Raw genomic sequence first — 23392 nt, forward strand, 5'->3', positions numbered from 1 at the left:
GTGAGGTTGATACCATGGAGGTATGGGCCATTAGTTATGTATATACGCACCTTTGTATTTTGCGTATTTGTGCCACAAACTGCAACGACGTTGGCGGAGCGGCATGCCTGAGGGGCAACCGGATTGGGGATGCCCGCGGCTTTTGATATGGAGACAAAGATTATCTCCTGAAACCACAACTTCTCCGCTCCAGGTCATTTCCTGCTGCGCGCAGCCCTAAAATTTGTTCTTTGAAACACGCATCTAGTTGTGCAAATCAAGCAGCAAATTGTTTGCCGTTTGGAACACGCCCCGTCCAGAACTATTTCCTCGTCAGTGGAACCACCATTAGTTCACGTAGACAAAACCAAGAAATCTGTGTTCTCAGAGCAAAATGACCTTGGTTTCTGAATAGCATGATTGATGAGCCAAAAAAAAATGTATCATTCAAGCCGCTTGGTCCGTTAAATTTTAAGAACGTGAATGGAATAAATACTATCTGCTATAATGCTGACGGAATTATTACATGCAATTCTTTGGCTCGATTGCATAGTTGAAAGAATTTCTGAACAGCAAGAAAAGTGACAAAAATTATTTGACGGTCTGAAACCGTGTTAAGCGACCACTTGGTTCGAGGTGCTCCCAGTTAACCTCTTAAAGCTAAAGCTCCTCTCAATATGCAACAAAAAAATTAGGCAGACGAAAACAATCAGAACGAAAGAACTACATCTGATTCTCAGATGTGATCGCAGACCGCCTTTGTGAATTCTGAAGTTGATGCCTTTCCGCCAAGATCAGCAGTCCTGTACTTCCCCTCTGCAATGGTCTGGAGGATGGCGTTGTGGATCCTGTCTGCTTTTTCATTGAATTGCAAGTGGCGCAACATCATGACAGCACTCAGCATAAGAGCAGTCGGGTTTGCGAGGTTCTGGAAACAATCAACAAAATCATCCAGTACAGTTAAATGCATATAGTATATACCAATACATTGTGATGTTAACAGGAGGAACATTGGAAACAATCATCAAAGCCATCCAGTACAGCTAAATACATATAGGAACCATAATACCAATACATTGTGATGTTAACAGAGACATGCCAGACAACTTTCAAGCCTAACTAAATATTGAAAAAAGTATGAACTGCCTTTAAACATCAAAATCCCTCATAAATCAAGAGGTAATGCTATTGATTCCCTAACACAAAATGGGAAGGCACGGAAGTAAAACACAATAAATTATGGCATAAAACAGCAATATCAACTCACCTTGCCAGCAATATCAGGAGCAGAACCATGAACAGCTTCTGCCAGACAAATGCCACCTTCGCCAATATTGCAACTGTGTAAACAAACAAAAAAAATATAAGCCTTAGTAATGCCAATGCCCAATAGGTTTAGCCTAATAAAAGCAAATCTACCTTGGTGTTAGGCCCAAACCCCCAATCAAACCAGCACATAGATCGCTGATAATGTCACCATAAAGATTTGGCATCACTAATACATCGAAAAGACCAGGATTCTTCACAAGCTGCAAGAACATGCAGTTCATAATCAGTTACATCATTATCAGCACTGATAGAACAGTAAGAAGAATCATGGATATCCAACCATCACAACGTCAACAAATGACAGAAAAATGGATACATTCAACTGGCAGAACATACAGTCATACAGCAATTGTCGATGATGACCTCCTCGTATTGAATTTCAGGGTACTTCTCAGCCACTTCACGGCAACACTACAAGCACAATAAAGTGAACAAAACATAAGCCCTCAAGGCAAAAAGAAATGTATTCCATGGTTAAAAGGAATGAACAATGATAGCCCACAAACCTTGAGGAAAAGACCATCTGTCTTCCTCATAATATTAGCCTTGTGGATCGCAGACACTCTTTCGCGGCCATTGGCCTTGGCATAATGGAAAGCATATTCTGCCACTCTCAAACTTGCTTGGCGGGTGATGATTTTCAAACTTTCAACAACACCTCTCACAACCTGGAGAAAAACCAGAACACAATGAAAAAGAATCCAGCTCAGAATAATTGAAGCAACATGTCTTTTAAGAATGCTTACCTGATGCTCAAGACCACTATATTCTCCTTCAGTATTTTCACGAATTGTCACAAGGTTAACGTCATCATATCTGGTCTTGTAGCCTGGGAGGCTGTTGCAAGGTCTGACATTGGCGTAAAGCCCAAGCTCTTTCCTTAATGTAAGATTCAAAGATCGATGGCCCTTTCCAATAGGTGTAGCCATAGGTCCTTTCAAGCCAACTTTGTTTCTACGCACAGACTCCAGGCTTTCCCATGTCAAGAAACTCTCTGTTCTGGGATCAACTTCTGTGCCAACATAATGTTCTTCCCATTCTATTGGTACACCTGCAACATTGAAGACCTGAAATAGAAAAATGAAAAATCGTAAATCAAGACATCGTAGAAACAACATACTTTCTCAAATATCATGTAGCAATGAAATTCATTCACTAATATAGCACGGCCAGCGCCATTGCATATTTCAGTTGAATGCACGGTTTCACAATTGAAGTAATCAGCTTCCAGTTTGCAAGCATTGAAATTTAAGGGGTAAGACTACATAGAATCAATGGCCAGAATAGTTCTGTCTGAACGAGTAAAATTTCATTCCAGCAAAAAGTTCAAAGATACATACTAGAAAGAACAATTTGCTGTTGGAAGGTGGTAAGCTACTAAATACCACTTGATACAAGCAAGATAGTAACATTGATCAGCAAATCTTCAACTTGATATTGTTTAACCACAAAAAAGATGCTGATGTAAAGGTATTGCCATATAAGACTAAGGAGATTATCATATATACTAAAAGTCCTAGGTACCAATTGTCAGGAAAAATCAGATAAAAATAGTTCCTCAAACCAAATAGTAGCAAGAGAAACTCTTAAAGTCTTAATCACTTCAATAGTAATAAGATAGAAGTTAAGCTTCCAAATGCCCTGTAACCTCGTGTCCTCACCAGGATATCAAAAGACCGTAAATATTCCCTAGAATCCAACAGTTCCATTAGCAATAATAAAGGGGGAGTGGCAGCATTCAAAATACTCAATTTATCTATAAAGACTATATGTCCACAAAAAAAAAGGAGATTCATTAGAGGAACCTCGGAAATTATGAACAAACCTATGATCATCGCTAACCATATAAATGCAGCATGAGTGCCAACATCTTTGCAGCCAAACAAATTGAGATAACTAATCCAGATATAAGGAACTCTAAGCTAGATTAATGCAATAGGTGTTGCTAAAGACATAAGGTGTGCGTCTGGGCTCATCAAAACAGCACGCCGCATCTCGCACAGTACATTCAGAGAAAAATATGGTTTAGGATAGGAAAATGAATGAATGAAAGAAGATAGAACGTTGTTAGGCCTAAATGAAGCTCAATACAACACAGTGGAGTCATCCTTAACTGAGGGTGCCCTTGTGTTTTAAGATTGCTTAAACCATTAGTTTATGGAGGAAATTCCCTCGAAGCCACTATTAAAGTTCTCAATTCCTTACGTGCCACTAAATAAATTGTGGCTCCTACGCAGCCATCAATCTAACTTTGTCTGGACTCCAGTGCCCTTGCCATCTATATTTGGCCTGACGGGAGCAAATGGCTAGGAGAAATAACTGTTTTGCCCATTAGTTTTCAGTTGTACACCCCTTCTCCCCTGATGGCAGCCCCTTTCTTCCCGTTGACAGGCTGGTCCAAGGCGCTGCACTGGGCGGAGGTTGTCCCCTTTGACGACAAGGACGACTCCTTGTTCGAGATCTACTCGGCCTCAGAGTCCCAATCAGCTGGCCCTATGGCGGCCGCCTCTCCCGTCCCCGGCTGGCTCGGCGGCGGCCTCTCCCTCCCCATCCCCAACCCCGGCCGGACCAGCGGCGGCCCTCTCTCCCTCCTACCACGACGTCATCTGCCAGCCTACGCCTTCCCCACCTCGTGTCGTCCCCGACCCTGTCGCCCAGCCTCCCCCGCCCCACTGTGGTGCCGCGACGCCTATGCTCCGTGATGGTGCGGGATGGGGGAGGTCTGCCGTCGCGCAGCCTCGGCAGCGGCGTCATCCACGGCCTTCCACACCAGAGACGCGACGACCGGCCGGTGCTGCACCTCCGTGATGCCGTGCGCGTGCCGGCGCATCTGCGTCTGGGGCCTCGCCTGCCTCGGCACAACCGCGCGTCACCGCGCAACGCGGAGGGATGGCAAGATGTGCTTTCCGAGCTACCGGGTGGACGTGTGTGCGTGCCGAGCAGGTCCTGTCCTGTACAGCTCCGGGTCGGCATTGAGGGTGCGCTTCTTCTCGTCCGGCTCGTGGCCGCCGGCGTCGTGTTGCTCTGCTCGAGCAAGAGGAGCAGAGGGGAAACGGGTGGTGCTCTCATCGTTGGCTCGGAGTGGAAAAAGGAGGCGATGGTGCTAGCTTCTTGCGTGAATAGCAAAAGGGAGAAAAGGCAGAGGAGATGGCTGGTGCGGCTGTCTGATTTGAGAAAGGAAAGGGATCGCTGGTGCTTGTCTTGCAGTGGAAGAAGCAGGGAGGGGAGAGGAGCACGGAGCAGAGAGGAGAGAAGGGGCGGCTTGCTGTTGGAGAAGAAGAGGAGCACACGACATAGAGGGGTAAAACGGGCACTTCCTCATCCTCTTAATGTTAACATTCAGTCCAACGAAGAGTCAACATTACAGATATAGACGGCTGGGGCACCGGAGTCCAGACAAAGTTGGATTGATGTCTAGGTAGGCACCACAATTTTTTCAATGGTACATAGGGAATTGAGAACTTTTATAATGGCTCCCACAGAATTGCCTCTAGTTTATGAGCCATAAAAACAGAATGAATATAAAAGGCAAGAGATGAGGTATAAGTGAACAGAGGTTATGATCATGGAAATGGCATAGAAAAAATCAGATATATAAAAAGCATCATGAGAAGTAAAAAAGATAAATATAAAATTTAGTATCCTTTTGACTGTTTATTTTGATGTTTGGATCAGATAGGAAATAATATTTTCAATTATGATATTTTTCAGTCGACGTAGCAATATATCCCTAATGTACACAGATATTGCTTCAAATAAATATTATCTTTCAGCCACACAGTAAAATATAGTAATTAATCGATCTCATTTTTCTTGAGTTACTTGGTTTGGTAACTATGGGCACAATTATAACCTATTACCCCTTCAAGTTCATTATTGAATGATAAGAGAACATTTTCATTTTTTCTAGCCAAAACTTGGGAATTAAGACGCCAAACAACTTAACAAAGGGTCAACAACAAATCATTATATGAGAAGGCACTAAAAAATAGTAAACCATCCAGCCTGGCATGGACAATATACACATACCAACTTAGCTTCAAAACTAGCATCAGTTTTCCATAAAACAGAACTTGCTGATTACATCCTAATTGTAATTGTACACTAGTAACAAAATATTATAACGCGCAACAGAACAAAAGCAAAACGAAATTCTGTACCTGCTTGACGGACTCGGCGATCTCAGGCCCGATGCCGTCACCCGGGAAGAGCGTGGCGCGGAGGGTCTCCCCAGACTCCGTGGAGAACGGCGCCACGGCCGGAGCAAAGGCCCGGCCGGTCACCCGCGGCAGGACGCTCCCATGCAGCAGCCTCCGGAGCGCCATGTGTGCCCCCACAACCCTGCAACAGCCAACAGCACGCACGTCAACCCTAATTCGTCGCCGAACAGGACGCGCTTATTCTAGTGCCTAACAACACAGCCGATCAACGAGACCGCAACGTCCCGAGGCGCAGAATTTGATCGCGAGAAACCCTCCAGATTCGAGCGGAATTCGATCGGGGAAGAGGCGCCCGCCAACGATCGAACGGGGGGCGATCCTAGGAAGGGAGGGAGCGGGAGGAGGTGAGATCGGACGAGGGAATGTACCGGATGACGAAGATTCGCGAGGGTTCGCGGCGGCGGCGGCGGCGGCGGCGGCGGTCGTCAGCGGCGGCGAGGAGATGGGTGGAGAGGGGAGAGAATGCTAAAAGGGAGATGCGGAGGACGGGACGGAGAGAAGGGTGGTGGTGGGAGGAGACTTCTTCTGGGCTTGCTCCGATTTATCGGGCCGTCAATATGGATCGGACGGCTGGGGTTGGGCGGGCCCATGCCCATCGCTGGTGATTCTTCTTTCTTGCGCAAGCAGAAGAGAAGATTTTGTGTTTTTTTCCAGGAGAGGAAGAGAAGATTGTTTCAGAGTTGGCGTTGCGCCCAATATTTTTATTCCATCTTGATCGACCGCAAAAAAGAATTTGTATTCCAAAGGCTACTATCATGTTGGCTTTGGTCTTCGGAGGCCTTAGTTTAGTACTCCTAGTTAGTAATTAGTATAATAATAATAATCTCAAGGAGTTGGTTATTTCAAATATTTGAACCTAGTTATTTCGTTTCACGAGAAATCTTTCTGTGCATGAAAAGCCTGTAGGTGAAACCTATCATGAGAATCTATTAGATTGTAGGATTTATATGACTTAACAAATGAGACGATATGCATATAGAATATTCATGCTTTGTAAAGTTAATCAAACATATCTTTCAGATGATCCCATTGTTTTCATTTCTAACACTCATATACCTTTATGTTATAACTTTGTGTTATTTTTTATTTTTCTGTGGATGCTATTGATTAATATCGATATAAAAGGGTTGTTTTTTTTATGCTTTAGTTTTAGAAGAAAGAGCGCTGGAAGGGTAAAGCAACCGGAGGGCTCGTTTGGTTTGCTGCCCTAACATACCAAGCCAAAATTTGGCTATAGCGAAATCTGGGCAATGCCAAAACATGGTAAAAATTAAGATGTTTGGTTTGTAGCCATGCCAAAATATGGCCAGTGCAATGAAAAATAGTGTTTGAATGGTAGCCATGCCAAAATTTGCCACAACCATGAGAATGACATGTAGGACGCACATGTCGGCATATTTTTATTTATTGAAATATATTCATGTGTGATCTTGTTTTGTAGATAAAATCATAAGGAATATTATGGTGAAAACAAATTGAAAATCCGATATATAGGTTAGTAGATACTAGCACTTTAAGTTTCATAATAAAAAAAATTCGAACCACGAGCCACCAATAGTTGCTTGACACCTCAGATATGGAAGAGCCATGCTGCCAAGCCACATTGGGGCTGCCGTTTTGCTCGCCTGAGTGACGCTGCCCTTTGGCAGTTGACTGTAGCGGGCAGCTGCCAAATTTTGGCTTTGCCAACCATAGCATGGAACCAAACGTGCCCTAGGTGCACGAAGAATGAATAATTGTAGCATTAAGAGCCTCTTTGGCAGGGCTCCAACTTTAGCTCCTTCGACGGCTTCCTGGAGCCCTGCCAAATAGGGTGTTTCACAGTGGCTAGAAGCCCGGATTTTCCGTTGAGAGGAGCCGCAAGATGAAGGAGGAGCCAAAAAAAACTGGCTCCCTACGGCTCCTCCGCGTCGCCTGCCATGTTTGCTCCTGTGGCCTCTTCGTGCGCGCTCTGCCTCCTCGTGGCGCTCCACCTCCGCATCCTCCTGCATCTCCTCGACGGAGCTCGAGACCGCGGTGGTGGGCGGCGGGAGCCCGAGCAGCGGCGGGCGAGGGTGGCAAAAGGAGGCCGCGCGGCGGCGGGGGCACGGTCGGCACCTGGAGGCCGAGCGGCGGCCTGCGCAGGAGGCCGAGCAGGGAGCGGCTGCTGGAGGCCTATCGGCAGGGAGTGTGGCAGAGATGGATCGATGGAGCCGGTGGATGGATAAGGAGGAGAGAGGATGGAAGAAAAAAAGAAAAGAAATAGAAAGAAGAGAAAAATATTAGGGTAATATGGATATTTTATCATTTTGAACAACTGGAGAAACTATTTTACCAAACGTTTTGCCAACCAGACAATAAGGAGAAAAAAAGCCGCTCCACCAGAAAAGCCGAACTTAGAGTTGTTTTAGCCGTTTTAGCCATAGCTAGAGCCCTGCCAAATAGGCTCTAAGGTCATCATCTTTTGGAGGCATGCTTCATTATATTAGAGAAGGATTATGGAACAATATACAGTTGTACGTATCTTTACTCCGCTCAACAACTAAGTTTATGCACAAACCTTTCTGATGTAGAGTCAGAAGATGAAGTAGCAGTACCGTTGCTTTGGGAATCATTTCAACATCAACCTAAAGAAAAATAAGTTATACCATGGATATATTTTTATTATAATTTAACTATATATCCGCAATAGATTGAGCCAATAACAATCATTAATTGATATAAAATATGTCACCAAGTTGAGCCACATCTTTTTAAAATAGAGTTGTTGGATGTCCATATAACCCCTACATCTTACTGCCCATATCTCCCGTCTTCGCTAAAGTCAGTTGAACTACCTAGCATTTGCTCTACCTTCCTCTGCGTGGCTTACTTCGTAGTCACTAGTGGATGCTACAACGGCTATTTGATGAGACGCCTAGGTTAAATGAGTTTCTGACAAGTTGGTATCAAGACAAACTACAAAACAACACGAGTATAAGCAACATAACGCGCATCAAAGGCTTAGCATATTTGCTATCCACACACCTCCTAGCACAGATCCTCGATGTTGACCTGCATCGGTGGTACCTCACACTTGACGGACACCAAGGGGGTTAAGATGGAAGGGGCTTGGCATAGGTTGAGGTGGGCCGAGCATTTGTAGGTGCCCCAGTTTTGTTACTATTGATTGGAATCCCGCTACAGCCTGCAAATATGTACCTGGTGGTGGGATGATGGCGGTGACGGGGCTACAAATATGTACCTAGTGGTCGAACCGAGGCGAACACCGGATGGTTCACGAGAAATGAGTTATACGAGTGAAAGATGACAAGCAATAACTGAGAGAGCTAGGGTCTCTGCAAGCAACATGATCAACTCGTTGACCGTTGTATGGCGCAGTAAAGCTAGATGTACGGGTCTACTCCCTCCATCCAAAAATAAGTTATTATAGATTCAAAATTTGTTCCAAAAGATAAGCTATGTTACCCTATTTAGAAAGTGCATGTGCATGCAAGAATCAATTAGTACCAAATATGGGTAATAAATAGGGGCAAAAAAGGTTATTTTACCTCCTTATTTATTTGACCTAAAATTTCTAGAATGACTTATTTTTTAGATAGAGGGAGTAGGCGGTGGAGTTTGCAAGAAAGGCGACGTTGATGGTGAGGATAAAACTGAGGAGGGGTCCACAATAAGAGGGGATCCTTAGCAAAAGAGACCACCATTAGGGCTGCAATAATAAAAGATAATTGATGGTAGCAAAGCAAGCAAACTTACTAAATTGGGGGAGAAGGGAGGGCTCTCCACTCCTTGTGATTGTCGGCCGCTGGAGGTGGGAAATTCATTAACCCTTATGTATGTAGGTAATGGACCATGGCCTAGCGCTCTCTTCGCAACCCAACTTGGATCTTATATTATATATACTTTTACCTCACTACTAAAAAATCATTTTTAGAGGCCGAAAAAAATATATTTATAAGAGCGGGTGCGGTACCCGCCCCTACTTCTCGCAGCTACAAATGCTGTTTGCAGGGGCGGCTCACCCCCTCTCACCCCCCTCACCAGCTACAAATGTTGTTTTCAAGGGCGGATGAGGGGGTGACCCGCCCCTACAGATCAAATAAAACAATAAAAGAAATCGCCGGCAGCTGGCAGTCACCGCTCCCCCGCGCTGGCAGCCGCTGCTGTTCCCCGTGCGGCAGCAGCTGCTTCCCGCGCCGACTTGGGGCGTGCTGCTGGGGACGGAGAGCATCGCCGCCGCCGCCGCTCATGCGCTTGCCGCCGGAATCCGCCCATGTGCTCGCTCGTCGACGAATCCACCCGCGTGCTCGCCGCCACCTCCGGCCGTCGAATCGGACCGCCGCTACCACATCCGCCTCCCTCTCCCCCGCTGCGCCGCCACTGCTTCCCCGTGCCGTGCCGAGCCGCTACTGCAACCCCGCGCCGACAGCTCCCTCGCACCAGCAGCTCCGCGCGCCACGAAGGCCCCGCGTCGGTCGTCCCACGCGCTGTTGTCCCCCTCGCGCCGTGCAGCCCTTCTAGAGCCGCTGCGGTCCCCATCGCGCCGTCGTGGCTCCGGGTGGCGAGAGAGAGAGAGAAGAGGAGGTGGCGGCAAGGGAGGAGCAGCTCGATCCGTGCCATCGCAGCCCCCCTCGAGCCGCCGTGACTCCGCCAGGCGGGAGAGGGAAGGCCAGCGAGGGAGGGAGAGCAGGAAGAGAAGGGAGGGCGGCGGGGTGAGAAGGGAGGGGCAACGCGGCTAGAGAGGAGGGGATCGAGAGAGGAAGGGAGAGGATTGGAGGGAGAGAGGAGGAAGCATGCGGGTTGTGTAGAGGCCGCGGCGGCACGCGATTGGCGGAGGACGAGGGGGTGCGGATCCATGATGTGGGATCGGGGAGCGAACGGGGGATGGCTCAATTTTTAGAGGCATGTGATGCCATCACCCGCCCCTAAAAATATTTTTCTACTTTATTCCAAAAATTCATTAAAACTTTACATGTAGAAAATAAATTAACAAAAAGTGAAACTTCTACACTATGGTTATTATGAAATGTAGATACGAAATAAATATGCAAGGTATATTTCAGTATATATAAATGTTAAGATTGTGGAAATCTTAAAGTATGATTTGAGTTGTTTAAGATACTATATAGTCATAACTATTAGACAACTTATAATAATTTTTTAGACTATTAGATGATCTTAAATGAAAAAGGTTATCAACTGCAAAATTGTAGGTTTCGTCAATCACTATAATTTTGGTATAAAGTTTGATTTTACTTGTAATCATATGAAAAAGTTATGATTTCTGTTTTTGCATGGGACTATTTGCAGGGGTGGGTGATACCATCATCCGCCCTAGAACTCTAGGGGCGGGTGACGTCACCACCCACCCCTAAAAATATTTTTCAATTTTCCAAAAATTCATTTAAATCTTTCTATTTAACAAAATAAATAAAAAATAAAACTTCTACACTTTAGTTATTATGAACTATAGATAAAAAATATTCCAAATATATTTCAGTGTATATAAAGATTAAGATTGTTGAAATCTCAAACTATAATTTGAGTTGTACGAGACACGATATAGTCATAACCATATGTAGGTTTCTAATAATTTTTTGGAATATTAAATGACCTTAAATGAAAAAGTTGTAAACTATAAAGATTTAGATCTCGTCAATCTCTACAATTTTGATATAAAGTTTGAGTTCATCCGAGATCATAAGAATAAGTTATGAATTTTTTTGTATGGAATCATTTTTAGGGGCGGGTCATGCCATCACCCGCCCCTAAAAATGCAATTTTAGGGACGGGTAACGCAACACCCGCCTCTAGAAATACCACCATTTTTAAGGACGGGTGCTGGCATCACCCGCCCCTAGAAATGCCTTTTTTAGGGACGGGTGATGCCATGACCCGCCCCTAAAAATGATGCCCATTTGCAGGAGCGGGTGATGGTATAACCCGCCCCTAAAAATATTTTTCTTGGGGCAGGTCGGATGCCACGGTACCCCTGCTCCATTTGTAGGAGTGGGTTACTTTTTGACTCACCCTAGAAAAAAATAGGGCGTTGCTACAAATCGTTTTGGTAGTATTGGCTCAAAATTGTAAGAGATGATCCCTGCCCTTTTAGGGTCCGGGGTCATAGATTATCTAGGCTAAAATTAAAAACCCCTTACCACCTCTATGTGTATTACTTTGTGTGTGCATATTGAATTATATACATGCTTCATCTCTCCCTCCTGCTCAAGCAAGTGTACAACTTATTTTTTTGAGTAAATTGGTTCCTTGGCCTAAAAAAAGTTGAGCTTAATTTCTTGACTTCTTTTCATTTGACTTGGTTATCTGGCCTCAAAACGAAATTCGTTTTGGTTCTTCGCCCTTCCGTCCATTCCGTTTACAACTGCCGTGAGCCAGCACATAGGGCGAGCGCAAAAAGACCAAAATACCCCTATCAATTTCTCTTTCCCTCCCCTGTACGCTAGCGCAATTCCTCCCTGTCCCCGTCGTCTTCTAGGCACAGGTTGCCACCGGCAACGGAGATGGCTGGCTCGGAGGTGGTCCCGCCACGGATCCACCTGTGCTAGCGCCGGATCCACCACTTCCGCGGCAGAGCAGGGCGGCATGACTGGTGTCGGTGCTAGCAGTCGGCCGCGCCATCCAGGGCGGTGTGGGCGTGGACGCCGCCGGCGTGATGCAGGTCGGCGCGGGCGGGGCCATGGGCCGCGCGAGGTAGGGCAGCATGAGCCTGGGCACCGTGGGTGTGGTTGCGGGTGGTGTGAGCCTGGGCGCCGGCCACGCGAGCCAGGGCGCCGGCCCGGTAGGAGCCGCGGGCATGGCCGACAGCCAGGAAGGAGCCGTGGGCATGCCTGCCAGCCATGCAAGACAGGGCCACGAGTAGGGCGCTGCGAGCGACGGTGCCGAGCCTGTCGAGACAAGATGAGGTAGCTGCTGGCCAGGCTTCGCAGGTGCCTGACAGAGACGATGACCATAGTAACTTGCTCGAAGGGTGCGTGAGTCTAGCATCATCATTTTCATTCCATCAGCTACGAATTTACATGGCTATGAACACGGTGGATTTCTTGTGCTAACGGGTTCGATTCTAGTTTCAACTTGGAAATCAAATTGTTGGGCAACAGTAGGACTTGTAGAAAGGATGCTAAATGTTTTAGCTTTGACATGGTTGTGGATTCAGATAGAACAAATTTCAAGGATTTGGTAGACTTAGTGGTGGAGAAATATCCTCCAGGGTATTTGGAAGTACCTCGTATCTAGTACTACGATGAAGCTCTAAAAACCTTCCATGAAATAAAATCGGAAAAAATCCATTTTACTCCCTTCAACAATTCACTTTGTCCGCTTAATCCCCTGAGCAAAATTTAGGCTCAATTTACTCCCCAAGAATTCCAATTAGTCCAATCTACCCTCTAATGATATTTCTCTTTTTTGTTTCTCCGCACGAATTGAATTTTAAGTTCAAATTTTGTGAGTGGATAGAAAATATGATGTCATATGTTAAAAAATATATTAAGAATTTTTTATGGTTATTTTCATAATTTGGAAACATTTAACACGAAATGTATCATAAAAATACAATTCTGTATGAAAAATATTTATGAAAAAGATCATAATGTATTTTTCTAGCATAGAGCATAATTAGGGCGTAGATTGGACCAATTGAAATAGCTTGAGGTAGTAGCTTGAGCCTAAATTTTGTTTAGGGGGTTAAATGGATAAAGTGAAAATGTTGAGGGGAGTAAAATAGAATTTTTCCAATAAAATCCGACCAAGAGTTGATGTGTGTGTTTAGTAAGCACCACAAGAGGAGGTTTATAATCATGTTCATTATCTATCGAGGCCCTTCTGATCCATATGAGCCAGTCACAAAGTGAGATTTTATTGATGACAGCCAACGCAAAAATAACATAGAACTTGATGAGGATGGTTACCTTAGAAATCCTAGACCACAGAATGAACATGTAGGTGTAGATGAAGAGATAATGTACTTAGAGACTCAACCACAAAATGCACTACAGATTGCGAATTATCCAATTGAAAAGAAAAATGAGCCGGCTAATGTTGATGATAGTGAGGATGGTAGTGAGTATGAGGAAGCGGAGGAAGATGATGGTAGTGAGTATGAGGAAGCGGAGGAAGATGATGATGAAGTACATGAGGAAGATGAGGAGCCATGTACTGATGGAAATAATGCTCCAAATGTAGAGTATGACACAGAAGATCCTCCAATGGTAGTACGCTCCACTAAGTGATGCACCAATTGAGAAATATGTTAACTTGTATTACTAAGTTGATAAATTTAGAGTTGCATATAGTCAGCTTAATCCTGCTATGCCTGATAAATCACAATGGTCTAAATACACCCATGGATTTTTCATGCATTGTAGGCCTAAAACAGAAAGGTATAAAGGCAATGGTGAAAAGACAAAAAGAAAAGGGCACACAAGTGCCCTATTTGTGAGGACTTTGGGCGTCATTGGCATAACTGCAAGAGGGGCAGACCAGAAAACATTGAAGCTATGAAAGCAATCAGGTAATAATGTGTCTACTTTTACTATCATTTGGGTTTTTATTTTCTAAAAGATATAGTGATGACATGTATTGTTCTTGTAGGGGACCACCAAAGAAGAAGGCCAAATCTGTCAGCAGTTCTATTGTTCCTTTGGAGGATGATGCACCGGCTGCATCCATGTCTTTTCCACTAAGGTTTGCAATTTATTGCTTCCTCTAATTGCTATTTCCAACTTGCGATAAATTTTAAATATTGACTTTGCCCCTCTAGTCAAAACTTGGAAACAATCACTAGCAAATAGAGAAATAATGATGGTTGTACTCCTGAAGCATCTAGAAGGTAACTGACACTAGTGCTCAAATTTCGTTACTATTAACAACCACTTGGTTAGGAAACTAAATGAATGCTATCTATAATCACAGGCAAAGCTTGGAGATTTCAAGTAAGAGTAAGGGAAAACAAAAGAAATCTAGCTCTGGACTCTCAAAAATGTATTTTTACTAAAAGTGAATCTTTTCCATTTAACTATTCTATATTACACTAACAACATTTGCTGCTGAAAATAAACATTTTGTAGATCAAGAAGTAGCTCAAATTAGCCGGAAACACTTTCCATCGAGTATCCCTCACACATAGAACAACTTATGAAGCTTACGAAGAAGGTGAAAGCCACAAAGAAGAAGAAAGGCCTATGTACTAAGGATGTTAACACTTCATCAGTGCCACTTGACAGCCCCTCCATGGGTATTAGAAGAAAAAAATACAACCACCTAGCCCTACAATGAGTACAAGAAGCAAGAGAAGACTTAGCCTTTAATCTTAGATATGGACGTTCCCATATTTGCAGCTATGTACTGCATGTTGGCTTGACTTGGTTAATGTGAACATCTCTTGTATATGTGCATCTTTTTAATGTATAGCGTGAGCCTTTCTCATATTTCATCGTTTGATTTGAAATCTTTGTGTATGTGTGCAATTGTGGATTTATATGCAATTCAAATGGTCAGTGTGATGTCATGTGCAAATATATATGAAAATAATAATTTCATGCTTCAGAATAAAATGATAATAGGCATGTGTAGCGTTTCATTTGGCGCCAGGGGTATAAGAGTCATTTCACATCTCTGTTAACATCGTTAGCTACTCAAACTAATGGAAGCCAAGAACCAAAATGAAATTTGTTTTGAGGCCAGATAACCAAATTCAAATGAAAAGAGGCTAAGAAAATAAGTTCAACTTTTTTAGGCCTAAGGAACCAATTTACCTTTTTTTTCTATCCTTCGGATCAAAAATTCTATCAGAATTTATTTTCAACTCGTGCACAAGTGTAGGGGCGTTGTGTTTGCAATTTTTTCAAGCTTGCTAGCGTCCGGACGTCCATTGGATCGGATGCTCCGTTGCAACATTAAAACAAAATATCTAAAACGTAAAAAATATAAGATTGCAACATTAAAAAATATCAAAAAAATAGTTCAATGTAAACATCGTATTCTAAGGGAAAAAATTCTCGCTGCAATGTCGAACGCACGTTTCATGCAATATTCTCCGAACATCCAAAAATCTCTAATGCAACACCATGAGGTACCCATTGCAACATCGAAAATCTCTATTCCAACGTCACACCGGTGCTTCCCCTACCACAACCTTCGCTTCTCCTGTGCAACCTCCCGGAGCCGCCCAGAGCTTCTCCGACGGCCGGCGTGGCTCGCCCCTGGCGGGGGAGCGGGGACCGGGGTGGGGGAAGGCACGAGGGACCCAACCCCCACCCCCCCGGGCTCCGCTCGTCGTCACTGCCCTCCTGCTCCTTCTAGCCGCCGGCGTAGGATGAAGGGAGGCCCGACGTCCATGCGCCCTTGCGCTGTGGCGGCATCCAGCCGACAAGGTGGCCACCAGCACTACCAGAGCGGCCACGCGGAGCGGATGCATGCAGACAGGGGGGAGCGCGGAACTGAGGAGGAGGGCGCTGCTCAGGGAAGCAGGAGGTTGGGAAAGATTAGGGCCTGTTTGGATGAATGGGAAAGAGAAAGAGAAAGTGCAAAACTTTTGCTCTTTTGCACTTTTTTTTGCACTTTTGGATCCAAACACCCTAAAGTGCAAAAGGGCAAATGCTACCGTAATTTTGCTAATTATGGATTAATTAGGCTTAATAGATTCGTCTCGTCATTTAGTCCTCATCTATGTAATTAATTTTTTAATTAAACTATATTTAATACTTCTAATTAGCGTCCAAATATCTGATGTGACATGAGCAAAAGTTTTGCCATTTACCCTTTTGCCATTTAGGGGTGGATCTAAACAGGCCTCAGTGTGGAGGGGAGAAGAGTGAATAAGAAAAGAGCGGAGTAACAACAGGTGACGCCCGCGGGACGGTAGGTGGGGCGTCCGAGCATTACCGATTTTTTTTTCTCTCTCTCGGAGGAGAAAAAATAAACACAAAAGAGAGGTGCCTAAACCGAACTCTGCAGCTGGGCCCAAAGAATTTGTAAGCCCACCCTAGAAAGCCCACGGGGGCCGTACCCTTGGTTCCCCAGGTCTATATAATGACCAAACCCTAGCGCTCCCACCCCTCTCTACCTCGCAGTCATTCCCGAGAAGGAGCCGCCGCCGCCGCCGCCGCGCAAACCCTAGCAGGCTTCGCCGCCGTCACTCCTCCTCGGGGCGCAACCATGGTGGCCACAAAGAAGACGGTAACAACTCATTCCTTCCCGCTCCCATCTCTCTCCCGGTGTCCCTCCCATCCTTCCGTCGATCTGCCGCGGTTTCTCGCACTGAAGAATGAGATCCTGCTGCATTCCGTTTGAACTGCGCTTCCGGGCTTTCCGTTTGCTGCTGTCTGTTCTAATTCTTCGTTTTTGTGTGGTGGTGATGTCTGTGCAGAAGAAGTCCACGGACAACATCAACAACAAGCTGCAGCTTGTTATGAAGAGTGGCAAGTACACGCTCGGCTACAAGACCGTCCTCAGGACTCTCAGGAACTCCAAGTGTAAGAAAACTCTCGCTCACATTTCTACTTGATGCCTACGCGGCTTGCTACCAGCATTAGTTTATTAGCGGAAACATGTTACTATGTCGAAGTTTAGTTTGTGAAGGCGAATCCATGCCGACCGATGGGTCCATGTAGTAATTTGTTGCTGTGCATCGTAGAAACTGATTACCAGTGGATCTCATGGCCACTGTGTATGAGCAGATGCAATATAAATTAGCTACACTACCGCTCGTTCTTGATAGTGACTTTCTATCGTGAGTCATTAGCTGGTGGTAGCTTATAATAATATGTAGTGGTAGTCATTCATTTTCTCATTCCAACTTAAGTGGTCTATTTACATGTCAATACGGAATACGGCTTTGAGAGAAGGAGAATAGGGTATTGAATCCATGACATCAGCCACAACAACCTCATGGCTACATGGACTCCCACCGAATTATTCTCTGGACAACGTATTTTTGGACATGTTATCTAGATGATATTTTCCAATACTATTTAATCTTATGAATGGAGGAAATGATGATCCTTTCCCCAGATGATCGACACTGAACATACTGTGCTATAAAACTTCTCTTCGGAGAACCAAGCCAGAATTCTGATCCTTCATACATATATCAGTGTAGTTTTTTTTTGTCTGACATTTAGTGAATGTCATGTACTGATTCCTTTTGTTTTTCCCTTCTCAAAACTGATGCTTCTAATGTTGTACTTCTTGCTCTCTTAATTGTGTTTTACTTGGAGGATATGATGACCCTTTCCCCAGATGATCGGCAATGAACATACTGAGCGCTATAATTTCTCATTTGAGAAAACCAAGCCAGAACTCTGATCCTCTGAATCTTTTGTTGCTTTTTGTTTTTTCAGTTACTTAGATTACAATTTCATTCTTGATGGCGCTTTATTTATTTACTATTTGTAATCTGTTAAACTCATAGCCAGCTTCTGTACAGTACTCTTGTGTGGAGAAGTAACCAATCTTCACTTTAATTTTCAAGGATCTGACTACTTTTATATTTTAGCGTTGAATACTGATTACCAATGGATGAATTGCTATGGCCATTGTGTATGAGTCAACGCCATATTGACTGTCCCCATGTTATGCATATAGTACCTGCGCATGATATCACTGGTTATGGGCATGTGTGGGGATATTCTCTCTGATTGTTCTTTACCTTATAGTATTTATTAATATACAAGATCAGGGTTGTGTGGGTACAATTGCTATGTTATCTTTCCTAACCAGTCTTCTCGATTGTCTGAACTTGTCTGATTTGTCTAAATCTGCTTTTCGCATGTGACATCTTTCTTATTTTTTCAAGTATGTGGGGGCGTATAAATTTGTACTTTGCTGTATCTCTATCTGTGACATCAGACTCATCACAGTTACATGTGTTCTGACTCCAGTTTCCCTTCTTAATTTTTTATGACATGCCAGTAATATGCCTACATGTCTATTAATTACAGCGAAGCTCGTTATCATTGCTAACAACTGCCCTCCCCTTCGGAAGTCTGAAATTGAGTACTATGCTATGCTGGCTAAGGTCACTGTTCACCATTTCCATGGAAGTAAGTTTGCTAACCTGAGTTTTGATTATTGATGTTTTGAATTGTTGGTTTATTTCTATGATCTAGTCCAATGTTGATTTGTCTACCTCGTCACTCTGATCTTTATTAACTTAAGCCTAGCTAATTGAAAAACAACTGTCTACATTTTCTGCAATGTGTAGTCTTCACTAGGCTTTGAACTTGGATTGTGGTTCTGTTTGCTGTTTCACTGTTTCAATGACAGTTCTTAGTGTAGTTGTGTTTTGTCTTTGGTTTCCAGACAATGTTGACCTGGGTACAGCCTGTGGGAAATACTTCCGTGTCTGCTGTCTCAGCATTATTGATCCAGGTAACTTTTGTGGCATTTCAGAGAATAAATCTGATAACATGTTTAAATACACACCCCAGAGTTTGTGATTATGTTCTATGTCATTGTGTTTGATTTCAGGCGATTCTGATATCATCAAGACTACGCCGGGTGACCAGTAAGGAAGCGATGCCAGTACCCATTGGCATCGGTGTTCTGAGCTGTTCTAGTGCAGTAGTGGATCTTTCTGGACTTGTTCTTTCACCTTACAATGTGTTAAACAGCATTTACCTGCCTGTAAACCGAGTTCTTGGGAACATTGTCTTGGATTGAAAATTTTGTTCCTGGAATTGACACTATCAATTGATCTTTGGCCTGTGGTTCTCAGATCAGAGTTCGGCTCTTTAGTTATTCCAGACCGAGCAATTGTGATGAGCTGATTATGTGGCAACTTTATTGAGATTGATTATTCGTTTCATTAGTTGCTTGTCCTGGAGTTGCCAGGATCCCTGGCTAGTTGATCCCCGTCTTACAGTTGTGCTGTTGTTATGTTAGCTTGTGTAGACTGGATGCTAGTGTATGTTGGTGTTTTATTAGAGTGTAGGTGGCTTATAGACCTTTTGGTTGGCTTTGCTAGAGTGTGTTAACCCTGCCTTCGTGGAATCGTGACGATGTGTTGAATCAGCCGGAATTGAGGTGGATCATGGCTTCACTACCTCATTGTCACGATGGCATCCATCGATGGCTCGCGAGGAGACATTATTGTTACAATATATGATCAGTTGATCATCAAGAAAAGGATAGGAGAAATCACAGGCGTTGATCGTGGCAGTTACTTTACCAACGGCCAAGATCATTACTGAACAGTACTTTACCAACGGCCAAGATCATTACTGAACAGTACTTTACCAACGGCCACGATCATTACTGAACAGACATCTCCTCCCTTCTCCACCCCTTCATACATGTATAAATACCAATGATCAATGAATAAAGATTTCACTTTTGCCTCACAATTACTACTGTAATTTAGTTCTAAACACGTCATCAGCACCATAGGAAAAGAAGAGAGTTTCATATGTAAGTCATGTTGTACAGAGAACTCTCCCTTGTTCTTCTCACATTCATCCTTCGCTTCATAAACGACGGCCATCATCGCCGGCGTGGTGATGCAAACCCCGGCCATCGCATGCCACGCACTCGCCCTGCCCGTCGTCGCCGCCTTACCCACGGACTCCGAAGGGAGGATGCTCGGGTCACCCTTGACCCCGAGCGCATCAGGCAGACCGGCGGTGACCCCGGCGTGGGCCCTAGCAGTGGTGCTCCGGCGTCTTCTCCACAGGCGGTGGCGGACCTGGGCCCTACACCACCTGCGCACGCGCCACCGCACCGGCCCCCGCTGACCCGAGGGGACGGATGGGCTCGCCCGCCTTCACCGTCGCCTGAGCGGGTGGCCGAGCGGTTGCGGGCTTCAGAGTCGCCGCAACCGCTCCGTCCCCTCTGCTACTGCCCACTCCATCGGTGGGGGCCGTGCCCAGCCCGGATGGCGGCCGCTCCTCCAGAACCGCCGCCACCTGCAGCCGGATCGGGCGACCCACTGCCGGCGACGCCATCCCGCAGCCAAACCCGACGCACCCCTCTGACGAAGCCGGGCCCTCGGGCACATCTTCACCGCCGCCTTTGCTCAGCCCGAGCGGCAACCGGGTGATCCGCCGTTTGGCGCATCACCTCTCGCCCCGCCCGCGGCCGCCGGGATCTTGGGCTTTGACGGCACACATGCCCGAGGGAGAAGGTGACCGCGAGCGCTCGCGTTCACCCCCTCGTCGCCGCTTCTGAGACACCCGGGCGGCACGGCCCCCGGGCGGCGCAACCCCGCGCGGCGCGGCGGCGCAGCGCGCTGCCCCCGGGCGGCGCGGCGGTGCTGTCCCCCGGGCGGTGCTGCCCCCGGGCGGCGCATGCCCCGGCGGAGCGGCGGCTCGGGCCCTGGCGGAGCGGCGGCGCGTGCCCCGGCCGGTGCGGCGGCGCGTGCCCCGGCCAGCGCGCGGCGGCGCGTGCCCCACAGGAGCGGCGGCTGGTGGTGGGCGGACTGAGCGGTTAGGGTTTCCCAACCCTAACTGCTCGGCTCTTATGCAGCGGTTTTCACCGCACGGGCCGCCACTGGCCGCGCTGGGCCGCGCTGGCCGCGCGCGCCTGCGGGCCGCTGCTCGCCGCGCTCGCCGAGCTGGGCCGCGCTGGCCGCGCGCGCCTGCGGGCCGACGCTCGCCGCGCTGCCGCGCGCGCTGCTGGGCTGTCTTTCGCGCCTGGGCTGCCTACAAGGACTTAGCTTCAATTGTTATTTAATTTTTCTAATTTCCAGAAATTAGAGTTGATGATGTTTAGGAATTTAAATGTTAATTTTAATCCTCAGCTTATGACTTTTCAAGTAACATCTTGTGTTAGGAATTTTCCAAGGTTTTATAACTTGGAAAATATGTCAATGAATATTTTCTTCAATATTCCATATATTGACATATGTTTTATTTGCATTCCTTCCAATGCATATTCAAAAATTTAATTCATCTTAATTAAATCCAAGTGATTTAATACGAGCAAGAATATATTTAGTCCTTACACAATTGATGCCACATTATTCATAAAATTAAGTTACCATGTGTTCTTAATTTTCCTGAATACTATATAAGCTACATCATTAACCTTGCCATGACGATTTTTGACCTCTTGCATTATTTGCAATTGAGATCTTAAATTATCGTTATTTCATGCAAAATGGCATATTATTCATCTCAATTGGGTTATTTCTTACAACTCAATACGAGCAAGCATACAATATGTTGTGCTACTACACATACTACAACACACCCATGATGATTTCCTAAACAGAAAATCTCTGGTTGCTTGTGTAGGATCAATGGCAAAAGAGTTTGAAGAACTCGCTCTCGATGGACATAACTATCCTACTTGGGCACTGGATATCAAGATCAGCCTTGCCTCAAAGAACATTCTGAGTGCATTGCTACCTCCTGCAGAGAGGACTGAGCCACTGCATGATGCCTACAAGTACAACACATTGTACATTCTCAGGCATCACCTCCATCCTGATCTGAAAGCAGAATACGTGATGGAAGAAGAGCCAAATGTACTATGGTTATCCCTTAAAGACAGGTACGAGCAACAGAAGGCTGTAATCTTACCTGAGGCAAATCATGACTGGACTCATATTCGTCTCCAGGACTACAAGTCCATAGGTGATTACAACCATGCTATTCATAAAATTTGTGCTCGTTTGCGTTTTTGTGGCACGGAACCTTCAGATGCGGATAAGATTGAAAAGACACTCCAAACTATGCTCCCATCTGATAGGGTCTTGCAACATCAATACCGTGCTCGCAATTATCAGACTTACTCTGAACTCATACATGATCTACTTCAGGCAGAAAAGCACGATGAGCTTACGATGAAAAATCATAAGCAACGTCGAGTTGGGGCTGCCCCTATGCCTGAAATACATCATGCTATGAAAGATGAGAAGAAAGGGAATGGCTTCAAAAACCATTCCAAATTTTCTGATAATTCAAAGAAGCGCAAACGCAACAAGCGTAAGGGTAAGAAAAACACAAAGGCTCCGAGGAAAGACACTACTACTTCCAAGGATGAGAAGTGTAAGAAGTGTGGATGCTACAACCATCCCACCAACAAGTGTCGCACTCCTCGCCACTTAGTGGCTCTGTACCAGCAAGCTCTCAAAGGCAAGGCTGCAGAAGGACAGGAATACGAAGCTCACTTCGCTACTCCATCAAACTTGAAGGCTAAGATTGGAAGTCCAAGCATGAGCCAAAAGGAACCATGCACTTCCAACCTTCCACTCCTGACCTACACTGAGCCTATGGACATAGATAACATCATCGTCGACTATAGTTTGGATGACGTCTTTGGAGACCTCAACTAGGATCCATAAGAAATCAGCTCTCTATTGTCCGTATGTGTGTATGGGACATATGTATTGTAATAAGTCTCGAGACATCGACTATAAGTGTGTGTACACTTCATACTCTATTGTATTATTATGTATGTAATTCTTTGTATAATTAATTGAGTTCTTACAATTCTTTAATTATCTAGATTTGCGGGAGTCAATCCGATGGAGGAAGAATTGTGCCTAGTAGATAGTTGTACCACTAACTCTATTCTTAGGGAAACAAAATATTTCCAAACTCTCACTAAGAGAACAGGAAATGTTTTGACAATCGCTGGACGCGATGCAACAATAGTTGGTTCTGGACGAGCCACTATTACGCTCCCTATGGGTACACAAGTTACAATTGAGGATGCTTTATTATATCCTGATTCAACTCGTACCTTATTGAGTTTCCGAGATATTCGGAAATGTGGGTTCCATATTTCTACACATACAGAAAATAATGAGGAATTTCTTCTCATTACCAAACCTTCTGAATATGGCTCTAACATTCTGGAAAGAATACTTTCGCTTCCGTCTGGATTGTACTACACATACATAAAACCTGTACCTCATGTTA

General features: G+C 45.1%; 4 protein-coding genes and 2 non-coding genes across 6 annotated transcripts; 4 read left to right on the forward strand and 2 right to left on the reverse strand.

Moving 5' to 3' along the window:
* Window positions 1-463: 463 nt before the first annotated feature.
* On the reverse strand, window positions 464-6046 carry LOC112893423 (isocitrate dehydrogenase [NAD] catalytic subunit 5, mitochondrial-like). The gene is made up of 8 exons (XM_025960742.1): window positions 5897-6046; window positions 5469-5649; window positions 2055-2375; window positions 1815-1976; window positions 1645-1719; window positions 1399-1508; window positions 1247-1319; window positions 464-907 (listed from the first exon to the last, which is right to left on the reverse strand). The coding sequence occupies exons 2-8, from the start codon at window positions 5631-5633 to the stop codon at window positions 716-718; spliced, it is 1098 nt and encodes a 365-aa protein (XP_025816527.1). The 5' UTR covers window positions 5634-5649; window positions 5897-6046; the 3' UTR covers window positions 464-715.
* A 5956-nt stretch (window positions 6047-12002) lies between these two features.
* On the reverse strand, window positions 12003-12356 carry LOC112892735 (class A basic helix-loop-helix protein 9-like). Its single transcript, XM_025959858.1, has one exon. It carries the CDS (start codon window positions 12354-12356, stop codon window positions 12003-12005), a length of 354 nt encoding a protein of 117 aa, XP_025815643.1.
* Window positions 12357-16549: 4193 nt separating this feature from the next.
* LOC112895853 (60S ribosomal protein L30) lies at window positions 16550-19292 on the forward strand. Its single transcript, XM_025963851.1, has 5 exons — window positions 16550-16706; window positions 16897-17002; window positions 18470-18571; window positions 18831-18899; window positions 18999-19292. The coding sequence occupies exons 1-5, from the start codon at window positions 16686-16688 to the stop codon at window positions 19037-19039; spliced, it is 339 nt and encodes a 112-aa protein (XP_025819636.1). The 5' UTR covers window positions 16550-16685; the 3' UTR covers window positions 19040-19292.
* On the forward strand, window positions 17516-17609 carry LOC112896056. The gene has a single exon (XR_003229346.1). It is a non-coding gene; the product is annotated as a small nucleolar RNA Z103 (small nucleolar RNA).
* Window positions 17744-17839, forward strand: LOC112896057. Its single transcript, XR_003229347.1, has one exon. It is a non-coding gene; the product is annotated as a small nucleolar RNA Z103 (small nucleolar RNA).
* A 2473-nt stretch (window positions 19293-21765) lies between the features above and the next one.
* Window positions 21766-22803, forward strand: LOC112892736. The gene has a single exon (XM_025959859.1). It carries the CDS (start codon window positions 21766-21768, stop codon window positions 22801-22803), a length of 1038 nt encoding a protein of 345 aa, XP_025815644.1.
* The last annotated feature ends 589 nt before the right edge of the window (window positions 22804-23392 follow it).

This window comes from Panicum hallii, chromosome 5 (assembly GCF_002211085.1).
Source record: "Panicum hallii strain FIL2 chromosome 5, PHallii_v3.1, whole genome shotgun sequence".
Taxonomy (NCBI): domain Eukaryota; kingdom Viridiplantae; phylum Streptophyta; class Magnoliopsida; order Poales; family Poaceae; genus Panicum; species Panicum hallii.

Excerpts from the sequence above, each read along its gene's own strand:
- LOC112892736 (XM_025959859.1), top strand. The coding sequence starts at position 21,766 with ATGGCAAAAGAGTTTGAAGAACTCGCTCTCGATGGACATAACTATCCT.
- LOC112893423 (XM_025960742.1), bottom strand. The coding sequence starts at position 5,633 with ATGGCGCTCCGGAGGCTGCTGCATGGGAGCGTCCTGCCGCGGGTGACC. Across the intron at positions 1,720-1,814 it reads CAGATGGTCTTTTCCTCAAG|TGTTGCCGTGAAGTGGCTGA; the intron begins GTTTGTGGGCTA and ends TTGTGCTTGTAG. Across the intron at positions 1,320-1,398 it reads GGTTTGGGCCTAACACCAAG|TTGCAATATTGGCGAAGGTG; the intron begins GTAGATTTGCTT and ends TTGTTTACACAG.
- LOC112895853 (XM_025963851.1), top strand. The coding sequence starts at position 16,686 with ATGGTGGCCACAAAGAAGACG. Across the intron at positions 16,707-16,896 it reads TGGTGGCCACAAAGAAGACG|AAGAAGTCCACGGACAACAT; the intron begins GTAACAACTCAT and ends ATGTCTGTGCAG. Across the intron at positions 17,003-18,469 it reads GACTCTCAGGAACTCCAAGT|CGAAGCTCGTTATCATTGCT; the intron begins GTAAGAAAACTC and ends TATTAATTACAG.
- LOC112892735 (XM_025959858.1), bottom strand. The coding sequence starts at position 12,356 with ATGCCCACGGCTCCTTCCTGGCTGTCGGCCATGCCCGCGGCTCCTACC.